General features: G+C 37.7%; 1 protein-coding gene across 1 annotated transcript in view; it reads left to right on the top strand.

Annotated features, from left to right (window-relative positions):
* The window catches only part of RNASEH2B (ribonuclease H2 subunit B), a 52819-nt gene that overhangs the window by 7832 nt on the left and 19900 nt on the right, over nucleotides 1-25087 (top strand). Inside the window, exons 4-7 of the mRNA XM_075126249.1 lie at nucleotides 13019-13090; nucleotides 15165-15272; nucleotides 18389-18465; nucleotides 23306-23423. Coding sequence (XP_074982350.1) covers nucleotides 13019-13090; nucleotides 15165-15272; nucleotides 18389-18465; nucleotides 23306-23423 — 375 coding nt within the window. The remainder of the gene's footprint in view (nucleotides 1-13018; nucleotides 13091-15164; nucleotides 15273-18388; nucleotides 18466-23305; nucleotides 23424-25087) is intronic.

Below are 25087 nucleotides of genomic sequence, written 5' to 3'. Positions count from 1 at the left end.
AAGGCTTAACTCATTAGAATTAGTAAATTGCTGTGAGATCCTTGGAGAGAAGGTGCTGTGCAAGTGCAAAATATCATTTCTAGAGTACTCTCACAGGTGCTTGATCTCACCTGTTTTTGATGATCTCTCGTGAAGGAGCCTTACTTACTTCACAGTTTATTCTGTCTTCTGTTTTCTAAAGGGAATGGCGTAGAGACATAAACATCAGATTCGAAACACTTAGACCCCTCTGAAACACAAAGTTCTAAACCTGGTGGGGTCTACTCAACCCTTCATCCTTATAGGATAAAACAGAATTCCCTGTATCTGATGGAAGAATGTTTCAGATGAGGGCCTTAAAAACTGAAATCATCTCTGGCCTGTATTTCCCTCCACTCCACAACTGTCATTCAGTATGATTTGAAAATGTAAAATTGCATTACTGCTAATTTTTTGCAGTGTCTGGATTTAAAATGTCATCTGATCCTTAGGTTTCAGAGTAGCAGCCGTGTTAGTCTGTATCCGTAAAAAGAAAAGGAGTACTTCTGGCACCTTGGAGACTAACACATTTATTAAAGCATAGGCTTTTGTGAGCTACCGTATGGTAACACCCATTGTTTCATGTTCTCTGTGTATATAAAATCTCCCCACTATATTTTCCACTGTATGCATCCGATGAAGTGAGCTCTAGCTCACGAAAGCTTATGCTCTAATAAATGTGTTAGTTTCTAAGGTGCCACAAGTACATCTGATTCTTACCTTCAGTTATCTCCAAACAAAAGATTGGTTAATTTTTAAATGAAGGTGGCTGAGTGAGAGAGAATGTGCACAAACTGTAGGAAACGGAGAAAAGATGCATTTCTCAACCCTATTTTCTTCTGGATTTGCTGATTCCTCCCTGTCTGTTCCACACTTGGATCTGAGATACAGAGTGTACAAGATGCTGCTGCTGATAGTAATAATAACTAGGGCTATCAATTAATCGCAGTTAACTCATGCGATTAACTCAAAAAAATGAATCACGGTTCAAAAAATGAATTGCGATTAATCACACTAATAACAATAGAATACCAATTGAAATTTACTAAATATTTTTGGATGTTTTTCTACATTTTCAGTATTGATTTCAGTTACAACACAGAATACAAAGTGCACAGTGCTCACTTTATATTATTATTTTTGATTACCAATATATGTGCTGTAAAAATGATGAAAGAAATAGTGTATTTCAATTCACATCATACAAGTACTGAAGTGTAATGTCTTTATCATGAAAGTGTAATTTACAAATGCAGATATTTTTTTTTTTTTGGTTACATAACTGCACTCAAAAACAAAAGTGTAAAACTTCAGAGCCAAGTCCACTTGGTCCTACTTCTTCTTCTGCCAATAGCTAAGACAAACAAGTTTGTTTATATTGACGGGAGATACTGCTGCCTGCTCCTTATTTACAACGTCACCTGAAAGTGAGAACAAGCGTTCGCATGGCACTTTTGTAGCTGGTGTTGCAAGGTATTTACATGCTAATATGCTAAACATTCGTATACCCCTTCCATGCTTCAGCCGCCATTCCAGAGGACATGCTGATGATGCTCATTAAAAAAAATAATGGGTCAATTAAATTTGTGACTGTACTCCTTGCGGGGAGAATTATATGTCTCCTACTCTGTTTTGTCTGCATTCTGCATATGTTTCATGTTATAGCAGTCTTGGATGATGATGACCCAGCACATGTTTGTTTTAAGAACACTTTCACAGCAGATTTGACAAAATACAAAGAAGGTACCGATGTGAGATTTCTAAAACTAGCTACAGCTCTCAACCTAAGGTTTAAGAATCTGAAGTGCTGTCTAAAATCTGAGAGGGATGAGGTGTGGAGCATGCTTTTAGAAGTCTTAAAAGTGCAACACTCTGATGCAGAAACTACAGAACCCAAACCACCAAAAAGAGAATCAACCTTCTGCTGGTGGCATCTGACACAGATGATGAAAATGAACATGTGTTGGTCTGCACTGCTTTGGATCGTTATCAAGCAGAACCCATCATCAGCATGGAACCATGTCCTCTGGAATGGTGGTTGAAGCATAAAGGGACATATGAATTTTTAACGCATCTTATACATAAATATCTTGCAATGCCAGCTACAACAGTGCCATGCAAATGCCTGTTCTCACTTTCAGGTGACGTTGTAAATAAGAAGCAGGCAGCACTATCTCCTGCAAATTGTAACCAACTTTGTCTGCGTGATTGGCTGACCAAGAAGTAGGACTGAGTGGACTTGTTGGCTTTAAAGTTTATATTGTTTCATTTTTGAATGTAGTTGTTTGGTTTTTTTCTACATAATTCTACATTTGTAAGTTCAACTTTCATGGTAAAGAGATTGCACTACGGTACTTGTATGAGGTGAATTGAAAAATACAATTATTTTGTTTTTTACAGTGCAAATATTTGTAATATAAAAGTGAGCACTGTACACTTTGTATTGTTGTAATTGAAATTAATATATTTGAAAATGTAGTAAACATCCAAAAATATTTTAAATAAATGGTATTCTATTGTTGATTAACAGCACAATGAATCGTGATTAACTTTTTTAATCGCTTGACAGCCCTAATAATAACTGCTAGCTCTTATATCATGCATTTCATTTGCAGATCTCAAAGCAGTTTACAATAGAGGTCAGTATCATTCTCCTCATTTTACAGATGGGAAAACTGAGGTACCAGGCGAGGTGAAGTGAGGTCACCTACCAGCCTAGTGACAAAACCAGGAATAGAACCCAGATTTCCTGAATTCCAGTATAGGATGAGGCATCCGATGAAGTGGGTATTCACCCACGAAAGCTTATGCTCCAATACGTCTGTTAGTCTATAAGGTGCCACAGGACTCTTCGCCACTTCTTACTTTGACATCTATGCAAACTTCAGTTTAAAGTTAAGTACTGTATTCAAACAGCTGACTTTGCCAACAAATGCTTCTTTCCTATTAATTTTAACACACTTAACTTTATGCATGTGAGCAGTCAGTTCTGTGCAAAATGTTAATCTCTCACATCAGCATTTTCAGAAGTGGAGCCAGAGCTTGTAAATTCCAGGAACTCAGGTTTCCTTACAGAGGCTATGTGTACACTAGGGGAGCTTTACTGGTATAGTATAGGTATAATATACCAGCAGAGTGCTCCTGGTGTGGGAACAGCTGCACTGGCAAAGCTGCCAACTTTGCCAGCAAAGTTTATAAAGTTCATCAAATGTATAGGAAAGTTTATTAAATTCAGTAGAACCTGAAAGCACATATGGAGTTTCAAAAGTCCACAGCAAACAGCTCCAAGGTTTTGCTGCTGACATAATCAGAAATAGTCCTATGGTTGAGGTCTAATTGAAGACCACTGAATATAATAAATGTAATGTTTTTTGATTAAGTGTTTTTGAGAAATTACAAGAAGTTGAATACCATTTTTTGAAGTCCCATATTTCAGAAGTGTTTTGTCATAATTTCCGTAAATTCTCTTGTGGCTATACTTGCAAAACTTGACTTTGCTTTTCAAATTTCCAATAGAATAGTCTGTTTTTTGAGGAAGTTAAGTGGGCAAAATGGGGCTTATAACAAAAGTTTGTTACAATTTTAGGGCCTGATCATGATAACTCTTACTTATACGAGTAGTCCTTACTCATGATAATAGTTCCATGGTCTTCAGTGGGACTACTTATGTGGGTAAGGGGGTTACTCAGATGAATAATTATTTACAGGATCTGGTCCTTAATTGTGGAGTCTCTATCTTGTCTCTCTAGTTCTTGCAACTCCTTTGTGGGGTAGGTTAGTAACAAGTTTCTGATCTTATGCAGGGAAACATTGAATTATGGAGAGAAAAGATTTGTTTTAATGTTACAACAAGAAGCACAAAAGAGCTAATTGTTACTTTTTCTTCTTGGAAAGTAGGTACATCCAAAGGGTCCAATCCTAGAAACACTAAGGCACACCTGTAGCTGCTCACATGAGTAATCTTAGCATTAGAATATCTCACATGGGTGTTGATATCATGTACCACCCTATATATTCAGTAGCATTATTTTCACCTGGACATGAATAGTTCATCTTGCTTTGATTATGCCTTATTTTAACATTAATGGAGAGGATGGGCTAATTCTGCAAAGAAGCAGATGTCTTGGAATCAGTCGAGATAGAGAAGGGAAACTGAAATTAGGGGACTTGTCAGCAAGTATTCAGAAGTGAAACTGAAACTCTACCTAAATCATAAAAAGAAAAGGAGTACTTGTGGCACCTTAGAGACTAACCAATTTATTTGAGCATGAGCTTTCGTGAGCTACAGCTCACTTCATCAGATGTATACCGTGGAAACGGCAGCAGACTTTATATACACACAGAGAATATGAAACAATACCTCCTCCCACCCCACTGTCCTGCTGGTAATAGCTTATCTAAAGTGATCAACAGGTGGGCCATTTCCAGCATGTGTATCACCTAAATCATGTGTATCTTGATATCTGTCAAGCCCCAAGCAGCATGACAGCAGCTTGCTATATTGAAAACGGTGTGAAATAGAGTGCTACAAAGTTAGGGCCTGACCCTGCAAACCCTTAACCACATGCACAACTTCTCTCATGTGAATAGTCCCATTGTACTGAGAATTATTATTGTATTAATGTCACAGAGACCATTGAACAGCCCTAGCATGATTTTTAGTTGCTAATGGCAGATTGGATTGAAAACAGTTAGCTAGAAATAAAAAGCTCTGTTATTCCATTATCCATCTCCTGAGTCATCATTCAGACTGATAGTAAATCTTAATATGAAACTTTTGCACTTCAGTTAATGGTGACATGCTTTTCCCCGGCTGATCGCTGTGATGCAGCATTGGAAATGGCAAGATATTGTCAGTACTTGCAACAGAAATCAGTGGAATGCCAAATAGTTAAATTGGAAGGCTGAGTGGTGCAATTTCTAAGTCTTCAGTTGAAGTAATCACATGAGCAAAGAAAAAGCCTGTTTTCATCGTTTAATAATGAAAGGAACCGTTATTTTGTGGTTTACTTTTTCGTCTGCAGGATACTTGGCATGTTTCCTGAGCAAATGTTGTTTACCAAATTATCAGATTGAGACTGTGCTATCAACCCATAGGGCATCAGCAAGCATAACGGAATATGTGGGGCTTTCATATTAGCCTAAGGAATAAGAGAAGAAGAGTGACCAACTTGAAAACTCTGGATCATATTGGAAAAGTAGTCATATTAAAATAAGTTCTAGGACACATAGTATGTAAAATATAATTTATATTAACAACTTAGACAGATTATATTTATTTTTTTACATGTCATTACTCCTGGGGGCATTTAAAAATTTAAAAATTCTGTGCACAATATTTTAAAATTCTGCACAATTCTGCAAATTTTATTTGTCAAAATAACACTACAAGTTAATCATGCCAATTACAATTATTTTGGTAATTTATTTCAAAATACCTGTCAGCAAATATATCTGTAACAATTCAGACATGCACAAAAATTCCCCCGGGAGTAGAGAGTTAAAGAAACCCCTATGACAACCCAGTTCCTGTTTCTCTGTCCCCTTTGCCCCCCCTCCGGATCCCAGCCAGGGGGCCAGACACCCACAACCCCTCGCCCCCAAGCCTACCTGCGGGGCCCCCCCCACGGCCAATACATCCAAACCCCCTCCTCCCCAGAGTCCAGCATCAAGGCCCCCCCAACCCAGATAGCCCGGTCCGCTCCCAGAGCCCAGCTGCGGGGGCCCCCCATGCCCAAACACACTTCCTCCCTCAGAGCCCAGGGATCCAGACGGAGAAACAGCCTGATGCTTGGTCCCAGGCTTGCACAGAGTTTCCTGCATACTGCCCTCTCTTTCCCTCAGGGAATGCTGGGAACTGCAGCTTCCAGGAACCTTCTAGCTCTCTCTCCCTCCCCCCAAGCAGTGTCTTCTATGTGCAAGCTGGTCTCTGCCGAGTCCATTGGTTCCTAGTGGCAGCTAGCAGCAGTAGAGCCCATTTCTGTGGGGGAAAGGAAATTCTGTGTGCAAAACATTAATTTCTGCAAAATTCTGCATTACGCAGTGGTACAGAATTCCCCCAGGAGCAGCATGTTAAGATCCTGCCTTTTAAAACATTTGGTTTTGTTCATTTCTGTTTAACCTAAAATAAAAGCTGTTTAGCCCAATTTGTTCATCTGCCAAAGAGCAAAACACAGTAGTAGAGTTATAAAACAGGATCCAGGAATTGCTTAGAATTTGAAATTCAGAGAGACATTTGGACTTTTATATTTATCTGTCTCTTCAACAACATTCCCTGAACAAGTAGGTTTAAAAAAAATCCAATAAGAACTTTGTACATATTACATAAAAACACTGCAGAATATATATTAATATTAAAGTCATCTTAAAAAGTTAGTGGATTAAGTGTCCAGGCCAAATTCAGTGGTGAGTTTAGAGAGCGGCTTTGTTGGCATAATTTACCTGTGCTTCCCCCAATGTGTACATTATATCAGCTTAGATTCCCTTACACTTAAGACATTTTACCAACAGGTAATTTGCACCCATTCTAATATGTCATCTCTGAATATGGTCCACTAAGTATAAGGAAGACTACTTTGATGTAACTCATAAGCTGAGGGGCCAGAAGAGATGAGTATAGCAAGTAAAATAACCGAAAAGAGATGTGAGACCCTCCCCTCCTTCTGTTCCTATCTTCTGGCTCCTGAGTGAGCAAGTTACATCAATTTAGGCATTGTCTACACTCAGGAATAATGCTGATTCAGCAGTTGGTGTACCTGCACCAATGCTGACACTTAAGCGTAGACAAGAGGAAGCTGGGGTTTGCATCAGTTAAGCTAGTCAGGATTTAACCTTGCTTACGCTAATCAGAGTTTACCCATACTTCAGTGGGTGCAAACTCTGGCATGCCCTTATCTACACCTAGGGTTCAGCATGTTTACAGCTACACCGATTGCTGAATTAGTGCTATTTCTCTGTAGGCAAGTCTTAGACTTGCTCCTTGTTAGTTGCTTTAAAAAAGGTGAATTATGCCTGAACGGGGTGAAGCCAGAGGAGGATTATAGTGGTCCTCATAGGCAAAATCAGTCATTCCATTTGGGAATAGGGGCAAAAGACTAACCAAACCATCTGGTAGTTTTTTCTCTGAAGTTTCACTCAAGATAACTCATGTTTGTCCGTGACTGCACCTTACAATTCACAGGTGATACATAAGGTGGTGTGAGTTTGAGGAGTGCAACTTGTACCACCTTAAACATCATTTCTGAATTTAGTCCTTTGCTGGAGAGTACCAATCAATGTTTCAGCGATTGCCAGACTGATAACCATTAGCGCATTGACAGTAAGCATTGGAGAAGTCCTCGCTCAATTTTTGAAGATAGTATTACAGATTTGTTATGAAGAAAGCCAGAAATGTAAGCTCTCCAGCACTTTCTGATGTTTGAACATAGTTGAGAAATCGAATGCAAAAGCAAAATTTTCAAAGAACATACAATGGATGCTCCTACAGAATGTGTCTGTGCAAAAATGCCTGTTTTCTAAAGTAGTTGAGGTTTTTCTGAAGATGAAGTATCGGACTGGGAGTCAAGAAATCAAGTTTATAGTCCTGTCTTTGATACTTGACTGACTTTCTGACCTCTACCAAGTCACTTATCCTCTGTGTAACTGAGTTGATTCCTCTGTTGATTGGAACTAATGCATTCCTCATATTGATTATTAGTTAAACTTTGTAAAACTCTTGGATGATGTAAAGTGTCATAAATCCTATGTAATCTTATTCAGTCCTTCTAAAAGGTCTGTATTACTTATAAGCCTGGGTTGCAGAGTCGTAGGGCATCACACTTATGTACCATAGAGTTGTTGGTACTGAGCTAAAGCCATGTACTTCAGAGTTCCTTGACTCCACGAGGTACATAGATGAAGCGAGATTATTAGATCTAAAATATCGGCAGTATTAGTATGTCACTTTGTCTTTATTTAAAGCTTTTATTAAAATATCTATCAAAAGGACTTCATCAAAATGTTCCCATGTTATAAACAATGTGCAAAGGCTGCATGGGCTGGCAGTACTGCTGGGATTTGAAGAAAATCCAGTTATGTAGATGACTTTAAACTAGATAAATCCATATGTTTTAATATCTGTTTTTAAATGAAATCTTAACTTTGTAGTTCCAGACTTTTTAATGAGCCTTTCTTTTTGAAAAAAAGCCCTCAATGTTCTTTTAAGGCTAACCTTAATGGCATCTCTTTGCCTGAGAATTCCATATCCTTTGATACCAGTCTGTTAAACAGAGTATTCATTTCTAAAATTTGCTTATAAAAATAGATTTTGGGTCATCCATTATTGCTTCATGTAGCTTGGTGGGGTTGTATGCTCCTTCATGTAGTAGAAGTATAACGCAGAACTGCATTGGGCCTGGTGTTGGCACGGAGAGAAACTGGCCTGCCAGGGGGATTCAAGGGCTGTGATGAAATGAAAGGTGGAGCTAGCGATTAGCAGCTGTCAGAACATCAAGGGTCAATTTCACCAGTCTGAATTAAAGAAAAATAAAAATAAAATGCACTTCCAATTTAGTCATGTAACAATAACCATTATATAATATGGAATTTGGTTGTATGTCTGACCTCCAGGAAATGTGATAAGGTTTCCCGCAAGATTTTAGGAATGAGTCGGGCAAGTGAAAGTCATCAGATGACCTGAGCGTTTTCATTAAATGTGAAAGAAGTCTGGACACTTTTAAAAAGCTTTAATTGTTTATTCTGGTATTATTTTAGACTTGGCCTGTGTTAAACTGAGAGAGGCTTTCATGTGAGGGAATGCATGACGATAGAAAGTAAGGGTGCTGGGATTACCGTTTAGTGTACCTGCTGTGCTGCACATTTTCGAAGCTTTTATAGCCTCTCTTAAATCAGGTTCAGGATAGAGTAAGTTGTGAAATTCACTTTGTAGACTTCAGTGAAAATGACGTGTCCATCTCAAAGCATTTTTTTAAAACTGTTTAGTGTTACTTGATGAATACTGCAAAGATTACCGTAGCATATATCTTAAATGATTTATAGCAAAACCAATTTTAGAGAGACACAAGGTGGATGAGGTAATATAAAAAAGGTAATAAAAAAAGCTCAAAAGCTTTTCTCTCTCTCTCCAGTAGAAGTTGGTCCAATAAGACAGTGGTTCTCAACCGAGGGTACGTGTATCCCTGGGGGTTCACAGAGGTCTTCCAGGGGGTACATCAGTTTATCTAGATATTTGCCTAGTTTTACAACAGGCTGCATAAAAAGCACTAGCAAAGTCAGTACCAACTAAAATTTCATACAGACAATGACTTGTTTATACTGCTCTATATACTATACACTGAAATGTAAGTACAGTATTTATATTTCAGTTGATTTATAATTATATGGTAAAACTGAAAAAGTAAGCAATTTTTCAGTAACAGTGTGCTGTGACACTTTTGTATTTATGTCTGATTTTTGTAAGCAAGTAGTTTTTAAGAGAGGTGAAACTTTGGGGTACATAAGACAAATCAGACTCCTGAAACGGGTACAGTAGTCCGGAAAGGTTGAGAGCTACTGCAGTGAATGATATGACCTCACCCACCTTGTCTCTCTAATACCCTGGGACTAACACAGCTACAACAATGCTGCATAAAACCAGTTTTAACATTTATTTAAACAGCCCCATAAACACATTATGCTTACTTCTTATTTACCTTGTTAGGGTTATAAAGGCACTATATATTTGAGTGAATCTGTAATGTAGTCATATTCTAAATGCTGTGCTGGATGAACAGTTGTCTAGTTTATCTGTTGCTAATACACCCACCTTTACTGGGTGAGCAGTTTTGTCTACCTGCCTCCATCTTGGTACAGTGTCTAGGTGCAGTATAATTAATTGAAAGGCATAATTTCTAATCAAAAGACCTTGCATACACTCACTAACTTGTTTTTTGCTCATATAAAAGCAGCCCTTTGGGGCAGAGTTTATAAAAACTATTCTTGTATATTGTGGCAAATAATCCATCTTCCTTTAGGATTTAACAAGAGACCTCTTGCATCTTTGGTTTGGTTTTTAGTTATATTCTCCAATTTTTTTAACCAATTATGGGTCTTAGACCTTAAGACAAAAGACACATTTTAATTCTTAGTTTTCCTGGAAACAACAAAGCTGCTTTGATATTTCTTTTTAAGAAAGCCCATTAACTTAGCAACAACATTATCTTTTTCACTGAATATGGGGCTGAAAACCTCAAAAAAAAAAAAAAAAAAAGGCAATCCAGTTACCTTTGTAAGTAAAGATCTCTGTGCCTTTTATAGGGCTTGCAAAATGTGGTCTTTTTCTCTTATATCTGATTCCCTTTCCACAAAAGTAATGCTTTCTTACCCTGACTTCTTATTCTTGAGTATTCTCTCCTGTATGTGTTCCATTTAAATAGGGGGTTCTTAATATTTCAAGGCCAAGTTGGTTTGGTATCTATTTCTGCAAGACAGCACCATTGCAATGTTTTCCCCGTCTGCATGCCAACCTGATTTTCAAGCATAACTGATTTCTAATGAAAATTACTTCTAGTCAATGGAAGAAATGACAGAGTAGGTCTGGTGGGGACATGGCATTGTATGTGAAAGAAAGCCTAGAGTCACATAAAGTAAACATCTTAAACGAATCAAAGTGTACCATAGAATCTCTATGGATAGAAATTCAGTGCTTGGACAATCAGAGTATAGTAGTAGGAATTTACTACTGGCTCCCTGACCAGGATGGTGATAGTGATTGTGAAATCCTCAGGGAGATTAGACAGGCTACAAAGACAGAAAACAAATTAATGATTGGGGGGGTTTCAGGTATCCTCATATTGACTGGGTATATGTCACCTCAGGAAGGGACACAGAGATAAAATTTCTAGACATCATAAATAACTGCTTGTTGGAACAGCTTGTCCTGGAATCCACAAAGGGAGAGCCAATTCTTGTTTTAATTCTAAGTGATACACAGGATCTGGTCCAACAGGTGGAAGTTGGGTCCTAGTGAGGAAAATAGAAAGGAGCATAAACTCTGGCAAGTCAAGCGTAAACTAGGGCAGGCCAAGAAAAAATTTGAAGAGCAACTAGAAAAAGACACACTAACAGCAAATATTTTTTTAAGTGCATCAGAAGCACGAAGCCTACCAAACAGTCAGCGGGGCCACTGGACAATCAAGGTGCTAAAGGAGCACTGTAGGAAGACAAGTCCGTTATGGAGATGTTAAATGAATTCTTTGTATTGGTCTTCACTGTATTGGATGTGAGGGACATCCCTGCATCTGAGCCATTTTTTTAGGTGACAAATCTGAGGAACTTTCACAGCTTGAGAAGTCAATAGAGGAGGTTTTGGAACAAATAGCTAAATTAAACAGTAATATGCCACCAGGACCACTTGGTATTCACCCAGGAGTTCTGAAGAAACTCAGATATGAAAATACAGAACTACTACCTGTGATATACCTATCACTTACATCAGCCTCTGTATCAGATAACTGAAGGGTAGGTAATGGAACACCAATTTTTAACAAAGTCCCCAGAGGTGATCCTGGCAATTACAGGCCAGTAAGCCTAACTTGAGTACCAGGAAATTGGTTGAATCTCTAGGTAACAAAAAAATTATCAGGTACATAGATGAACACAATGCGTTGGCTTTTATAAAGGCAAATGCTGCCTCACCAATCTAGTAGAATTCTTTGAAGGTGCCGACAAACATGGACAAGGGTGATCCAATGGATATAGTGTAATTGGACTTTCAGAAAGCCTTTGACAGGTCCCTCACCAAAGGCTTTTAAGCAGAGTATGCAGTCATGGGATAAGAGGGAAGGTCCTCTCATGAATCGGTAACTGGTTTCAAGCTAGGAAACAAGGGGTATCTCTACAGTGCAATTAGACACTCATGGCTGGCCCATGCCAGCTGACTCTGACTCCCAGGACTCAGGTTAAGGGGCTATTTAATTGTGGTGTAGATGTTCAGGCTCAGGCTTGAATGTCTGCACCACAATTAAACAGCCCTTTAATCCAAGCACCCTGAGCTTGAGTCAACTGGTACTGGCCTGCTGTGGGTTTTTAATGACAGTATAGGCATACCCAAAGGGTAGGAATAAATGGAGAGAGGTAAATAGGAGGGTTCCCAAAGGATCTGTGCTGGGACCAGACTGTTCAACATACTTATAAATGGTCTGGGAAAGGGGGTAAATGATGAGGTGGCAAAATTTGCAGATGATACAAAATTACTTAAGATAGTTAGGTCCAAAGCTGACTTTGAAGAGTTACAAAGGGATCTCACAGAGCTGTGTGACTGTGACAAAATGGCAAATGAAATTCAGTGTTGATGAGGGCAAAGTAGTGCGTTTTTGGAAACATAATTCCAACTATACATACAAAACCATGATGTCTAAAGGAGTTGTTACTGCATAAGAAAGAGATTGTGGAGGCACTGTGGATAGTTCTCTGAAAACCTCCACTGAGTGTGCAGCAGCAATCAAAGGAGTGGAAAAAAAGCTAACTGAATGTTAGGACCATTAGGAAAGGGATAGAAAACAAAACTGAAAATATCATAACACCACTGTATAAATCCATGGAACACCCATACCCGCAGTACTATGTGCAGTTTTTGTCACCCCATCTCTAAAAAGATATATGAGCATATATAAGAGATATTAGGGATGCAATCTCATGCTCTGGGTGTCCCTAAACCTCCAATTTCCAAAAGCCGGGCGTGGATGGCGGGGGGATGGATGATTGGAAATTGCCCTGTGCTGTCCATTTTCTCTGAAACACTGGCACTTGCCACTGTCATAAGACAGGATACTGGGCTAGGTGGCCATTGTTCTTGTCCAGCATGGCCATTTGTGTGTTCTGATGTAATGGACATACTGGGTGGCTTTCAGGGGGAAATTACCAGTACCTGAAAGGTAAATCCAATTAATACAGACAAGTATGTTGGTGAAGTATGATGGGGTGGGAAAGATCTCTCAATTTATAATTTTATAATTCTTTTCAGAGCCTGTTACTGATCTTCCTATGAAACCTGATGGTGGACCTTTATTTACAAGACTGCGTAATCCAAGTACAGGCAAGTTTGCAACAGTTAAGGACATTGTTAATATTATGGTTAATTCTCTCCTTATCTCTACCAGAGAATTAATATTTTGCAAGCTGAAATGATGATAGGGTTAATCTCATGTGCCAGAGATTTTGTTGAGGATGCCATGTAGTTAATTGAGTTAAAACATTTAGGATTTGTTTTATAATTTTAATTGGTTGAACTGTTCATCAGAAATATTGGCAGCACAAAAAAGTGGTATATTTCAAGTGTGTCTTTTAAATGCATTAGTTTTTTTGGGGATCCACAGGCCTTTCTTATAAATCCAAATTTAGATTCTTCAGCTAGTCACCTATAAAATAAACATTCAGCTAGGAGAGGCTTTTATTACACTTGCCAAACTTTTGAGCCTTTTCATTTTTAACTATGATTTTCTTTTTACTCAGTCCAAAGTGTGGTATCTCTTTTCTTGACAGTAGATGATGATTTACCTTTAATTAGAAACATATTAGAAAAACAGATATGTAGAAAATTTAATGAACCTCCCTCCAATCTCCAAAACAATCATTTTCTTCTTTGGTTGTATAGCTAGTGTATCTTAAAGCTGCCTTTGTCTAAGACTTTCTTTTCATTAAAGTATACAGTATTAAACCCTGTTTAGTTTATTTAAACAGAAAATCTTCACATTTAAAGTAGTTTGTTTGAAAAAATCTGGTTCAGGTTATTTCTTCAATCCATAAATTCATTTGCTTTTGGTAGGATCATTGGGTTTTTTAAAATGTCACCACTCATGTTTATAACATTAAAACACATCTGAGAACCTTAATTACAGGTGCAGATAATCTGCTAGTTTCTGCTTTGTGCCTAAGGGAAGAGATTAGTGAAAGACAAGAGATGCAGAATGGGAAGAGAGTTTATTAATTCTGTTTAAAAATATTCAGAACTTAGCTTCAGAATATAAAGCAATGCACAACTTCCATCTGCTGTACTGAATTGGCTTTCCAATTTGTCACCAGAATTGAAAAAAAAGTAGATAAGAATTTATATTTTACCAAGGAGGGAAGTGATCTCTTTAATTTGTAGAATGAAAAGTGTGGGGGAAGGCTTTTAGAGAAAATCTTTAAGTGTAGTTGTTGACACTGAAGCTGGGTAACTTATTATAGAATTACCAGAAGCCTATTTAAAGATCTGTAATGCGCAAACCTTTGGTTTTGTAACCTTATGTATGAGTGCAGGGTCTGAAATAGAGAAGAAAACACCCTTTTAGCATCTTTTTAGAATATTTATGTTTTAATAAATAAATTGTTGTCTCCAAATATTGTATAAACACCCATGCAATGTGTGCTCTTGAGAGATCAGCCAGAACTAACCAAGTCTGCAAAATCATACAACTTCTAAAGCAACGTCTTAGTGACTTTCCATTATAGTAATGGAGATTGTCAGCCTTGTTCATAATGTATTTGGCATTTGGAAATCAAAACTAATATGGCATAAGAATGATCCATTCCACTTTGTCCACGTGAAGCAATGACAAGCAGGGGGATTTTGTGAAGGGGCCTAAAACAAAGCAATTTCTGTCATCTCCAAGATTTCAAGTTTCTAATGAAACCCACTTGTTCAGCTCCCTCAGTCACCTAATTCATTTAACCCATAATCTCCCTACATCTGTACCAACACACAAAAATAAATGACAAACAACAAAATGACGCTTAAAAGAGTTGGGACTCTCATTCCCTATCCCTGAGTCAGATAACTCCGAGACAGACACAAAGAAAGAAGAGATTCTCACTATCACCAACCCCTCCCGTACAGACAAAAGCTAGTTTCTTGTGTGATCTGATTTGGGTTTGAATCAAAGGCTTTGCATTGTAAGATGAACTATTCACACTTCTTATTTATTGATTCAAAATTGAGTAGGGATTATAGAGCTGGTAAACGAACATCTGTATATAATAGTTTTCTTTGTCTAAGCTTTCTTTGTAGTTACAGTGTGTGTAGAATGTATGTATGTTTATGTATATATTAGGCAAGTTCTTCAGACATATTGGATGGTCTTTTGATTTTCATGAAAGCTTACAAATACAAACCAGATTTCTTTTAACAGGAGAAGCTGCCCTCTACTTATTCAATAGCAGTGCACAGCAGCTGTTTGAAGTAAAAGCTTTTCATGAAGAATATCGTTCTTGGTTTATAGGTCAGGCTGTTCAGCATGGTGAGTGTTTCCTTTCCCTTACCCCTAAGTGTAACTAATATTCATACATTTCACCCCCATAAATTTACTGGTGTAACTCCTAATTTTAGAGTCCAGTCACACAGTATCTCCACCTTCTGAGGCACTCACATGCCATCTGGATTTAACCAGGGGTGGGGCTTTGTGGTTTCTTAGAAGACTGCATTTGGCAGCCTCAATTAGACAGATGTTCGTGTGTCTTGAAAAAAATCAAATTGTCGTAAACTCAAGTGCCACAAAATATTTAGCTTTCCTTGTCAATCAACCTGACAAGTCCTCAGGGAACATATGTATATTTTAATTTTAGGGAAGAAAGCATAAATGGACCCACTTATTTTAGCAATGAAATATAGTTTCAGACATTGAAACATTTGGTCCCTCTTCCTTTAACCTACCATTCTGGTTCCCAGAAAAGCTTTGGGATCTCAAGCTGATGGTTCTTTTCCTGAGGCTGGTATTTAGGAATTTCATGACCTGGAGCAAGTTCCCCTATTTATTCACAGCCCTCTCATCATCCTAGCCTATCTTTTTAAATAGAAGGCAGACAACTTTCTGTACCTTCACACCAAGGATCTAACAATGTTTTTATCCATGAGGTTGTCACTAGAGAAATGTTTCTTGCCCAGTCAATTATTGCATCCTATTTTATTTGATTTTTTTCCCTAGAAAAAGTATCATTTAATGATAGGGGAACACACAATTTTTCTAAAAACTGTATATCTTCTTTAATTGTATTATCCCTAGCTGTGTGTTTAATTCTAAATTTCCTTTGCACAGGTGCATATAGGAATAACCAGACTGCAAGTAATGCTGCTGTAAGCTTTGATTTGCTGTGGGTGGGTGTTGAGCTGAGGGAATGTGCATGCTTCATGCTGTTGATTATATTGAATTTTCTATGTCCCTTCTCCTCCCACCTTCTGCCTTGGCCCCTGAGAAATAGCTGTCCTCAGGAACCATCACCTGCATTTTGTTTAGAAGCCTGGAAAGATGTTCCTAATTTCTTTGAGTGCTGCAGGGGCGTGTATAAAATTAACTCCTGTATCTCTGAAAAGGTTATTCTTCTGAAGATAATTCTCCAGCTTTTTGTTTTTGTTTGAGTATTCTAACTATGTATAAGTCTGAAATTCATTCGTTTTTCAGTTCCTGTAAAATGGGTCCATGTTAAACCTAGTTTTGTTAGTGAGCCTTTCAGGTTCCTGAGTGGAGTTTCCCTGTCTTTTCTCCCATTTGTCTGACATATCGGTGGCATGGAATCTCTGATTCTTGATTTCTTGCATCCCCTGAAAGAGGAGCTTACTCCAATTCCCTGTAATTCATGTTTTCTTCTCTTGTTTGGCTTTTTTTTTCTTTATATCCCACTACGCATGCAAATGCATTACTTGGAAGGTGGGTTGAACTGCCTCTCAAGCAGAAACATATTTGTTGTGCTCTTAATGATCTAGACTACAGAAACTGCTGTGTGAAAAGCATAACATTACCTCCCTTTGATAGCTGGCATGTCATCTTCACAGCATGCTCCATCTTCAGCTGTTCCAGAAACTTAGACCTGATCTAGACCTAAAACATAGGTTGACTTAGCTACGTTGCTCAGGAGTGTGAAAAATTAAGCCTACCAAAGCCCCGGTAGACTGATGGGTTGACAGAAGAATTCTGTCAACCTAGCTAGTGGCTCTCAAGGGAGTGGATTGACTATACCACTACAGCTCTGCCATTGTAGCACTTGTAGTGTAGACATATCCTGCGTTCCCTGCTGGCTTCCAAAGGCCTGTCTTTCTTTCTGCCTTTTTATAATTTATTTTTAAATATTTAATGATGATCTTATTGTTTGGATTTTTCTCATATTTTCCAAGTGACAATAACGCATTACTAGATTCATTGCTACTGAAAATGTTGTTTTTCCGGGAACAAAAGAGTGTGTAGAGAAATAGAAATACATTCAGAATTCTGTGTCCCCAAAATACAAAAAAGCGTCTTTAAAAATAAAATTGCTTTCTCAGTGGTGTGGTGGTACTTTCCAGCTGTCAGATTAAAAAGTACCAATGACAAGGAATAGATGACTGTAAGACAGAACTTGGGGAATGAGGTTTCTTACTTATTTAGCGGTCTTACTCTAAAATGGAGAAGATTTGGAAATAAATATGCAAATTAATTAAAGACATCACAAATTATAATTTACCATTGGGACTGTTAGTTCTGTTGTTAAGTCTTCCATTGGAAAATCAACACTTTTTGAAATATGAAGAATAAATTATTAGTTGTAAGCCAAATGATTCTCCAATAACCTGATCTTGATTTAGCAAGATTTAGGAAATGCAAAATGGGAAAAGTATGTTAAAATTTCATTCCCTCTTAGTGAATTAAAACAAAAACCTCCCTCTAGCTGTCAAGTCCACATATCTACACTCGTTTTTGGTTTTCTAATGTCAAATGGTTATCAATTATTAGATCTTATCTAATGAATTTCTAATGAATGTTACATTGTTGTTTCCAATTCTCTATACTGAAGGCTCTGTTAATTGAAGGTCCCATCCTGCAATTGGTATATATTATTAAACATACGCTTTGGGCCATATTCTCTGGTCTACTAAGTTCACTTTGTGTCACATAAGAAACCAACAGAGAATTCCCCCATGCAGAGGGAATCTCTGGCCTTTGTAAAACACGCAGAATTCAGCTACAACTCCTCTTCTGCTTCCTACTGCAGAGCTTTCTGCCTGATGTAAGTGGGGAAGGGGCCACAGCAGAGCGAGGTCTCATTATGCCTGATTCTCTGCTGATGGAAGGGATTTCCTCTGCACCGTGCATTGGAGCTAGCCCCCTGCAGCTTTAAGTTACGCGAGGACTAGGGGGAGAGCAGAATCATTAAGCTATAGTCAGCTTCCTATCAAGACACCTGTCCCACTGTATTTTAATGTGGCTTAGGCACAATTAAGAATTAAGCCCTCTTATATTAAGGCATTTGTAAAACAAAATAACAGGATATACTTAACTGCTCCATGAAAACGCTGCAACCCCATCAGTAAAATTAAAAGGAAATAATCAATCTGCCTATGTTATGCTTCTGAGAATAAAATGTTCTTTCATCTTTCTCTCCATAGATGGACGCCTATTGTTTGCAACACCAATGGATCCTTTATTTCTGGTGCTTTTCTACCTCATAAAGGCAGAGAAAGAGGTAAGTGTCCTTGATTCTGGCATTAGAAATTTTAGGGGAAACAGCTATTTATTGCTTTATTTTCTCTAAAAGTTATTTTAATTCTTTAAAGTGGGACTCCCACACTAAATGAATATTGCATTATGTATCACTGAAGCATAAATACATGTCCCAGACAGGTTGTTGTCATCTTTGCCACTGTTGTTTGGTGATCAGAGATGTAGTGTGTTGTCAGTAAAGGATGTTATAGTTAAGGTTACATTTTGACTTTGATATAAGCCTTATATTTTTCTCTCTGCTCATAATTATCTAAAAAATTTTCCATTTCATCTGAAATGTTCCATTCTTGGTCTCATTCCAAAGGTGAATATTTTGGAAAGTTTGAGATTAATTCATTCATCCATTTTTGATTATGGAAGGTGAGGGAAATAAAAATACTTTTATCACTCTAGGAAAATGTGAAGGTGCTGCTTTGCTTGTTCATGAGTTTAAAAATGGCTGACCTTCACAAGTTGAAATTTCCGTATGTCTAGTCCTTACTGAGGACTAATCTCTAAGCCAGTTTGCTTAACTAAATATAAAAATTAACAAAACAAGTTGAATTATAATCATTGGAAAAATCCATTTTGTGACTGCTCAGCACAAGGTTTCCCCCTAAAATTTGAGTTAAGTTTTTTGGCTTCAGTCGAACAAAGCACTTAAATACATGCTTAAGTACTTTGCTGGATTGGGGCCGGTTGCTTAGTACTTTGCGGGATTCATAGATTCCAAGGTCAGAAGGAACCATTGTGATCATCTAGTCCACCTCTTATATAACATGGGCCATAGAAGATCCCTGAAAAAATTTCTAGAGCATATCTTTTAGAAAATATCCATTCTTTGATTTAAAAATTTTCAGTGATGAAGAATCCACCATGACCTTTCGTAAATTGTTCCAATGGTTAATTGCTCTCACTGTTAAAAATGTACACCTTATTTCCAGTCTGAATTTGTGTAGCTTCAACTTTGAGCCACTGGGTTGTGTTATACCTTTCTCTGATAGATTGAAGAGATCATTATCAAATATTTGTTCCTGTGAAGGCACTTGTAGACTTAATCAAGTCACCCGTTAACTTTTTATTTAAACTAAATAGATTGACATCCTTGACTCTATTGCTGTAAGGCATGTTTTATAATCCTCTAATTATTCCTTTGGCTCTTTTCTGAACCTTCTCCAGTTTACCAACATCCTTCTTGAATTGATGGCACCAGAACTGGATATAGTATTCCAGCAGCAGTCACACCAGTGCCAAATACATAGGTAAAATAGCCTCTCTACACTTATTCAAGATTCCCCTGTTTATGCATCCAAGGATTGCATTAGCCCTTTTTTGCCACAGGGTTGTACTGGGAGCTCATGATCAGCTGATTTTCCAGCATAACTCCCAAATCTTTTTCAGAGTCACTGCTTCCCTGGGTAGATTCCCCCCATCCTATAAGGATGGTCTACATTCTTTGTTCCTAGAAATTGATTCCTATGAGTCCCTGTGACTGTGGTACCTGGAGGAACTACACTGAGAATGCTTATTCAGGGCAAACTGCAAAGGATAGGGCAGACAATCCCCAAAACTGGTGGTTTATTCTATATTTAGATTTCACCAAACCAGTAACCAAACAACTTCTGTAATACTTTACTGGTTACCAAGAAACCAAAATACGGTCCCCTTTAAGCAATCCAGCCTTTGGCTCCCACCCAGACAGCCAAGTCTAATATAGTGACAGTTACTAAAACCTTATTCACCATATATAAAGTTCTACCAATCGCAAGAGACCAGACGTATTGCCCACCAGGTCAATGAATATTTCATATCTCACCTACACTTACAGCCAGTTCTTATTAACTAAATCTAAGATTTATTAATAAAAAGAAAAAAGAGAATTGTTACGGTTAAAAAGAAAGAAGAGAATTGTTATGGTTAAAAGATCAATATACATACGGATATGAGTAAAGTTCTTATGTCTGTTTCATTGCAGAGATGGTGAGGCTGCTGATCTGCAAAAGTTCTTCTAGAATCAGTTCAATAGCTTATAGTCCCATAGGCAGTCCATGTGCAGAGCTTGTTCAAATTCTTCCATTAGAATTTCAGGATGGATCCAGAGTAACCTGGAGACCTCAGTCCTGTGCGCTTAGACTTACCTTGTCAAAGTTTAAGCAGATCTGAAATAAGATAAGGATCAGGCCCAGGTCTTTTCTTGTAGCTGAACCAGCCATGGTCACAGCAGGGCCTTTCTTGGATGACGAATAGCTAATGTATATTGTTGCTTTGAAGCTAATCTCTGTTTCCTGGTTACTAGTTGTATTCATTTACATAAGGCAATTAACTATTCAAACAGTTCACAGCTAATTTACTTATGTGGAATTTACAAGTTTCAAAGAAAAATGAAGCCAATAATATTTATTAAACTGCAAGTCCCATCTAGATGATAATATACCTTTTTGATCTCTGAATCAATAGAATACAGTAATGAATCATTACAGATAGAAACAGAATTTTAGCATCTACAAGCAAATTAGATCAGAGGGGTAGCTGACAAAGTGGGTATTTACCCACGAAAGCTTATGCTTCAATACGTCTGTTAGTCCATAAGGTTCCTTAGATCACGTTGTTTAACTTCTAACAAGATATAGATAAACACAGACCAATACAGTTATTATCTATTCTTGTTCTCTAATAGTATAAGCAAACATATCAGAGTTTCTAGTCTACTTAACATGGCTTTGATAACTATCTACAGGGAATGACCCTGTTCATCATTTCAGTACCTTCTGTTGAGTTGTTATCCACCAGTCAATCGGTCTGTCAGTGTCACACCGCACTGCACAGGGCTCAAAGAGGGAGAAAAATTAAAATGAATATATATGAAACACCTCCAAACATGACCTAAAATAACTTTAAAATACTACCATTTTAAAGTAATTGTCACCCTGCAGGGCCAGAAGTGAATGCTAGTTCCCATCTGGAAACAGAGAATCTCCTCTTTCCTGTCATAGAACACCTGAGTCTAGGCCTGTAGAGCTGAGAGGTATTGGAGTTTGAACTGATAAGCAGCTGTTTGTGTAGGACTGAATAGTGCCTTTCCTGAGCCAGGGGTAGATGCAACTTTTGTGGGGAACCTACATGTTTGTGGGGAGGAGGAGGAAACATTTCTATGGCAGGTTGAACTTAAAGGGAAAAGGTGGCTATTTGAAGTAGTTACAGGGGTTAGAATGTAGATAAATCCTGGAATTTGCAGATTATGGGCAAAGGGATGGTTAAGTAATCCAAGGCAGATAATAAATGAATTGATCACATGGCTCTGCAAATTCTCACGTGTAATTTAAAAGTACAATACATCAGGAAGAATAGAAAAATGCACTTAATTAGTTAATGTAATCTCTTGTCCATGAGCCAAAGGACACTAGCTTATCTAACTGGAAGAATTTAAATGCCACTCTTCATTCATGCCAAATGGAGGCAGTAAATTAGGTTTACTTATCTGAAAGGCTTCTCTTTCCTTCAGTACCTGTTTCTTGTTTCTCCCTCCAAGATTCCCTGCTACTGTGTCATGGAAGAAAAAGTATATGGAGAGAGATAATTATTTTCTTTGTGCTTTTAAGTAGTGGATTCAGGATACAAAATCTTACTTTTATGCATTTTCTTCTAGCAGTGAACACCTGCTTGATATTTCTAACCAGTAATTTAACCTATATTGTGTTGGAAATGTTTCATCATTTTATGATAAAGGGTAACCATAAACATGTTTGCTTTATAGTATTGTAGTCCATCCCAATCTTATAGTAGTCCACATTCTTATAAACAATTACAGAAGAATACTTTCAATGGCTTTCCATGAACCACACTTCATTCAGATTTGGTTGCCCTTTGAAAACCTTATCCACAGATTAATTTTAATATACATTTATTTTTTTACTCTTGTAATCGTTTTCTTCTTTTGATTTTTACCTCTGCTTTTTTCTGCGCTAGAAACAAATATGAAATCCTTTGTTTTGTTTTGTACCTTGTAAATTTCAGTTGGTTGTTTTATGAATTCTCTGATTGCTCCAATGAGATTATTCTCTAATAATGAATGTGATTTACCGAAGTGTTTTATTATCACCCGGACCAGCATAATGACTTCAGTTTTGGCCCCCAGAGACCATTCACTCTAAGGATGGAGAGCTAACTGAGCCTTTGTACTGATGTGCTCAGGGAGGTTTCCAAAGGGAAAGCTGTCAATTGTGCCAAACTGTGCTGAATAATTATGCATTGTAATGCCTGGCAAAGGCAAGATTTGTTTGATGGTGCTGTCGTGTACAGTGCTATTTAAGCTGTGCCAAAACCACTTTATGTAAGACTTCAGGCCAAACTGGAACTCACTTTCCAGAGGTGAAAGGTTAGTACTATGTTCCTTAAGATGCACTGCTCCTCTGAGATTCTTCTTTATGGAAGGGAAAAAAGCAAAATTTTAATGAAAATTATGATGCTAAATTTAATCCAGCAGGTTGTGTCTAGAAAAACTATTGGCACACATTAACTACTGTAACATGCTGTCATCTTCCAAAGTAAACCCTCTGTACTTCTCATTTGTTTGTCTCCATGATATTTTAAAACTGGACCTTTTAAAGTACACTAATTGAAAAGTTCAGTGCTTTGTAAGTATTTACGGTTTTCATAGTTTGTTGCTCTATAAACAGTTTATGAATATGTTGTTGTACTACTAGCAATCCAGGCTTTGTAATCCTTGGTTTAAGGCTCTAGCCTTAAAAAAGTTTAATGGCTTATTATATTTTTGCTGTTGTTGACAGTAATGTTTCTATAATCCCTTTTGACTTTTTTTTCAGCAAGGAAAATTCCAACCACTGGATCAAGTTGTGGTTGATTCAGAATTTTCTAGCTGTACGATGTTGCTACAGTGTGCAAGAGTTATGGACTCACTACATCATGTTATAGAAGAAAAAGGTACACGATTTTGGATATCAGTTTAGCTAACAGACTAATACTTCAGCTAATATTGGGTTCTGAAGGGTGTATTTATTTGTTTCCGTTGACCTCTGCACAGTGGGACTAGAAGCCACTCTGCTGCTAAGCCTACAGCACTAGGCACTGGCTTTTACGTCTTGTTTCACCAAGCATCTTTGGTGTGCCAATGGAATCTGCCACATGTCCTGCTGCATTTTATTATTGGAGTCCATTCATGTAGTTGATCAGTCTCCTAAATTTGCAAAAAGTTTTCCCTCAATAAAGTAACTGCCATGTTTGGCAAATTAAGCCTTTCTCTTTTGTTTATAACTTGTATCTCAGTTACAGCTCTATTTTTTAATTTTTTTTTTTATTGTGTATGTATGTATGTACGTGCGTTTCTGTGATTGCAACTGTAACCACCACAACGACAGTAAAATCAGGGATCAGCAAAAGAGTGCTCTCTCAGTAGAGGAGGGGTCTAACCAAAGGTTAATCAAAACTGTACTCTACTGGAAGACTTGAAGACTTTCAAAAGTGCGAGTTTATGCTGAAAAGTGACTATGTGATAATAGCACCACCAGGCTCATCATTTTGTGTGTTTAGAGTTGTATCTGCTGATTTTAGCAATAAATTTTTTTTTATTGCTTTTATTCCAGTTAGTTGGGCTGTTTTGGCCAAGTTATGAGTGAATGAGCTGGATTTTATTCCTTCTTTTGCATCAGCAACAGAATTGTTTACTCAGTTACACTTGAATATTGCAGTTGCACAGGTATTGCTGAAGGCCTAATTGAGCATGTAGAGGCTCTGTTACTTTGGGTGATACGTGTGATAGAAAGAACCTAGCTTGTGTTTACATCCCAGGCTGAGTGTGCAGGGTTGGCAAGTAGAACACCAGCTTTTCACTTATAAATGTTTGGTCTGAAAAACATTGAGACAATAAACATGTAACCCCCTCAATGTCATTGGCTCCGAGTAGAACTGTACTTTAGTGATTGTTTAAGTTTAAGTAATGATGTTAGAAGTGGTCTTTATTTCAGTATTTTAAAAGGTGTCGCACTTGGCTGAAATTATATACTGCAGCTCTAAATTAGTAGCATACAGTTCCACCATTTGATATTAAAAATGATATATCGTTAAAGTTGTAAAAGGAATCCGAGTGGTTCCCTTATCCTGTGAGCAATATCTCTTTTTTTCTGTTGGTGAGTATCCCATGGGTCTTGGAGTGACTCTTTTGCCAGGTGGACGGTCCACTAAGGAGCAGTGGCATCAGCGTTCCCTGTGAATTACCAGTACGGTATATGGAGAGTAAGCAGGCCCAAGCTGGGATGGGGAAAAGGGAGAATGAATGGCTGTGAGAGGCATTTCAGGAAAGGAGAAGAGACAACACAAGTTCCTGCAGTTTTCCATAAGCTTATAGTGTAGTGTTAAAATTAAGTAAAAAGAAATATTTATTTTAAAAAAGTCAGCAGTTGTCTGCCATTGTAAGCTTTGTTCTGAAAGGGGCGTTTGGTGATAAACTGTATTAAAGAAAACCTGAAACAACTCCATCTGTCAAGGGTATACACATACTATCCTTGATCTTTACACAGAATTCCCATTGATATTATTGGGAGTTTATGTGGCAGTTGAGGACAACATATGGCCCTAAATGTTTGTTAGAT

The sequence above is a fragment of the Caretta caretta genome, chromosome 1 (assembly GCF_965140235.1).
Source record: "Caretta caretta isolate rCarCar2 chromosome 1, rCarCar1.hap1, whole genome shotgun sequence".
NCBI classification, from domain to species: Eukaryota; Metazoa; Chordata; order Testudines; family Cheloniidae; genus Caretta; species Caretta caretta.
The sequence above is the reverse complement of the archived record's forward strand: the minus strand, read 5'-3'. Positions and strand labels throughout refer to the sequence as shown.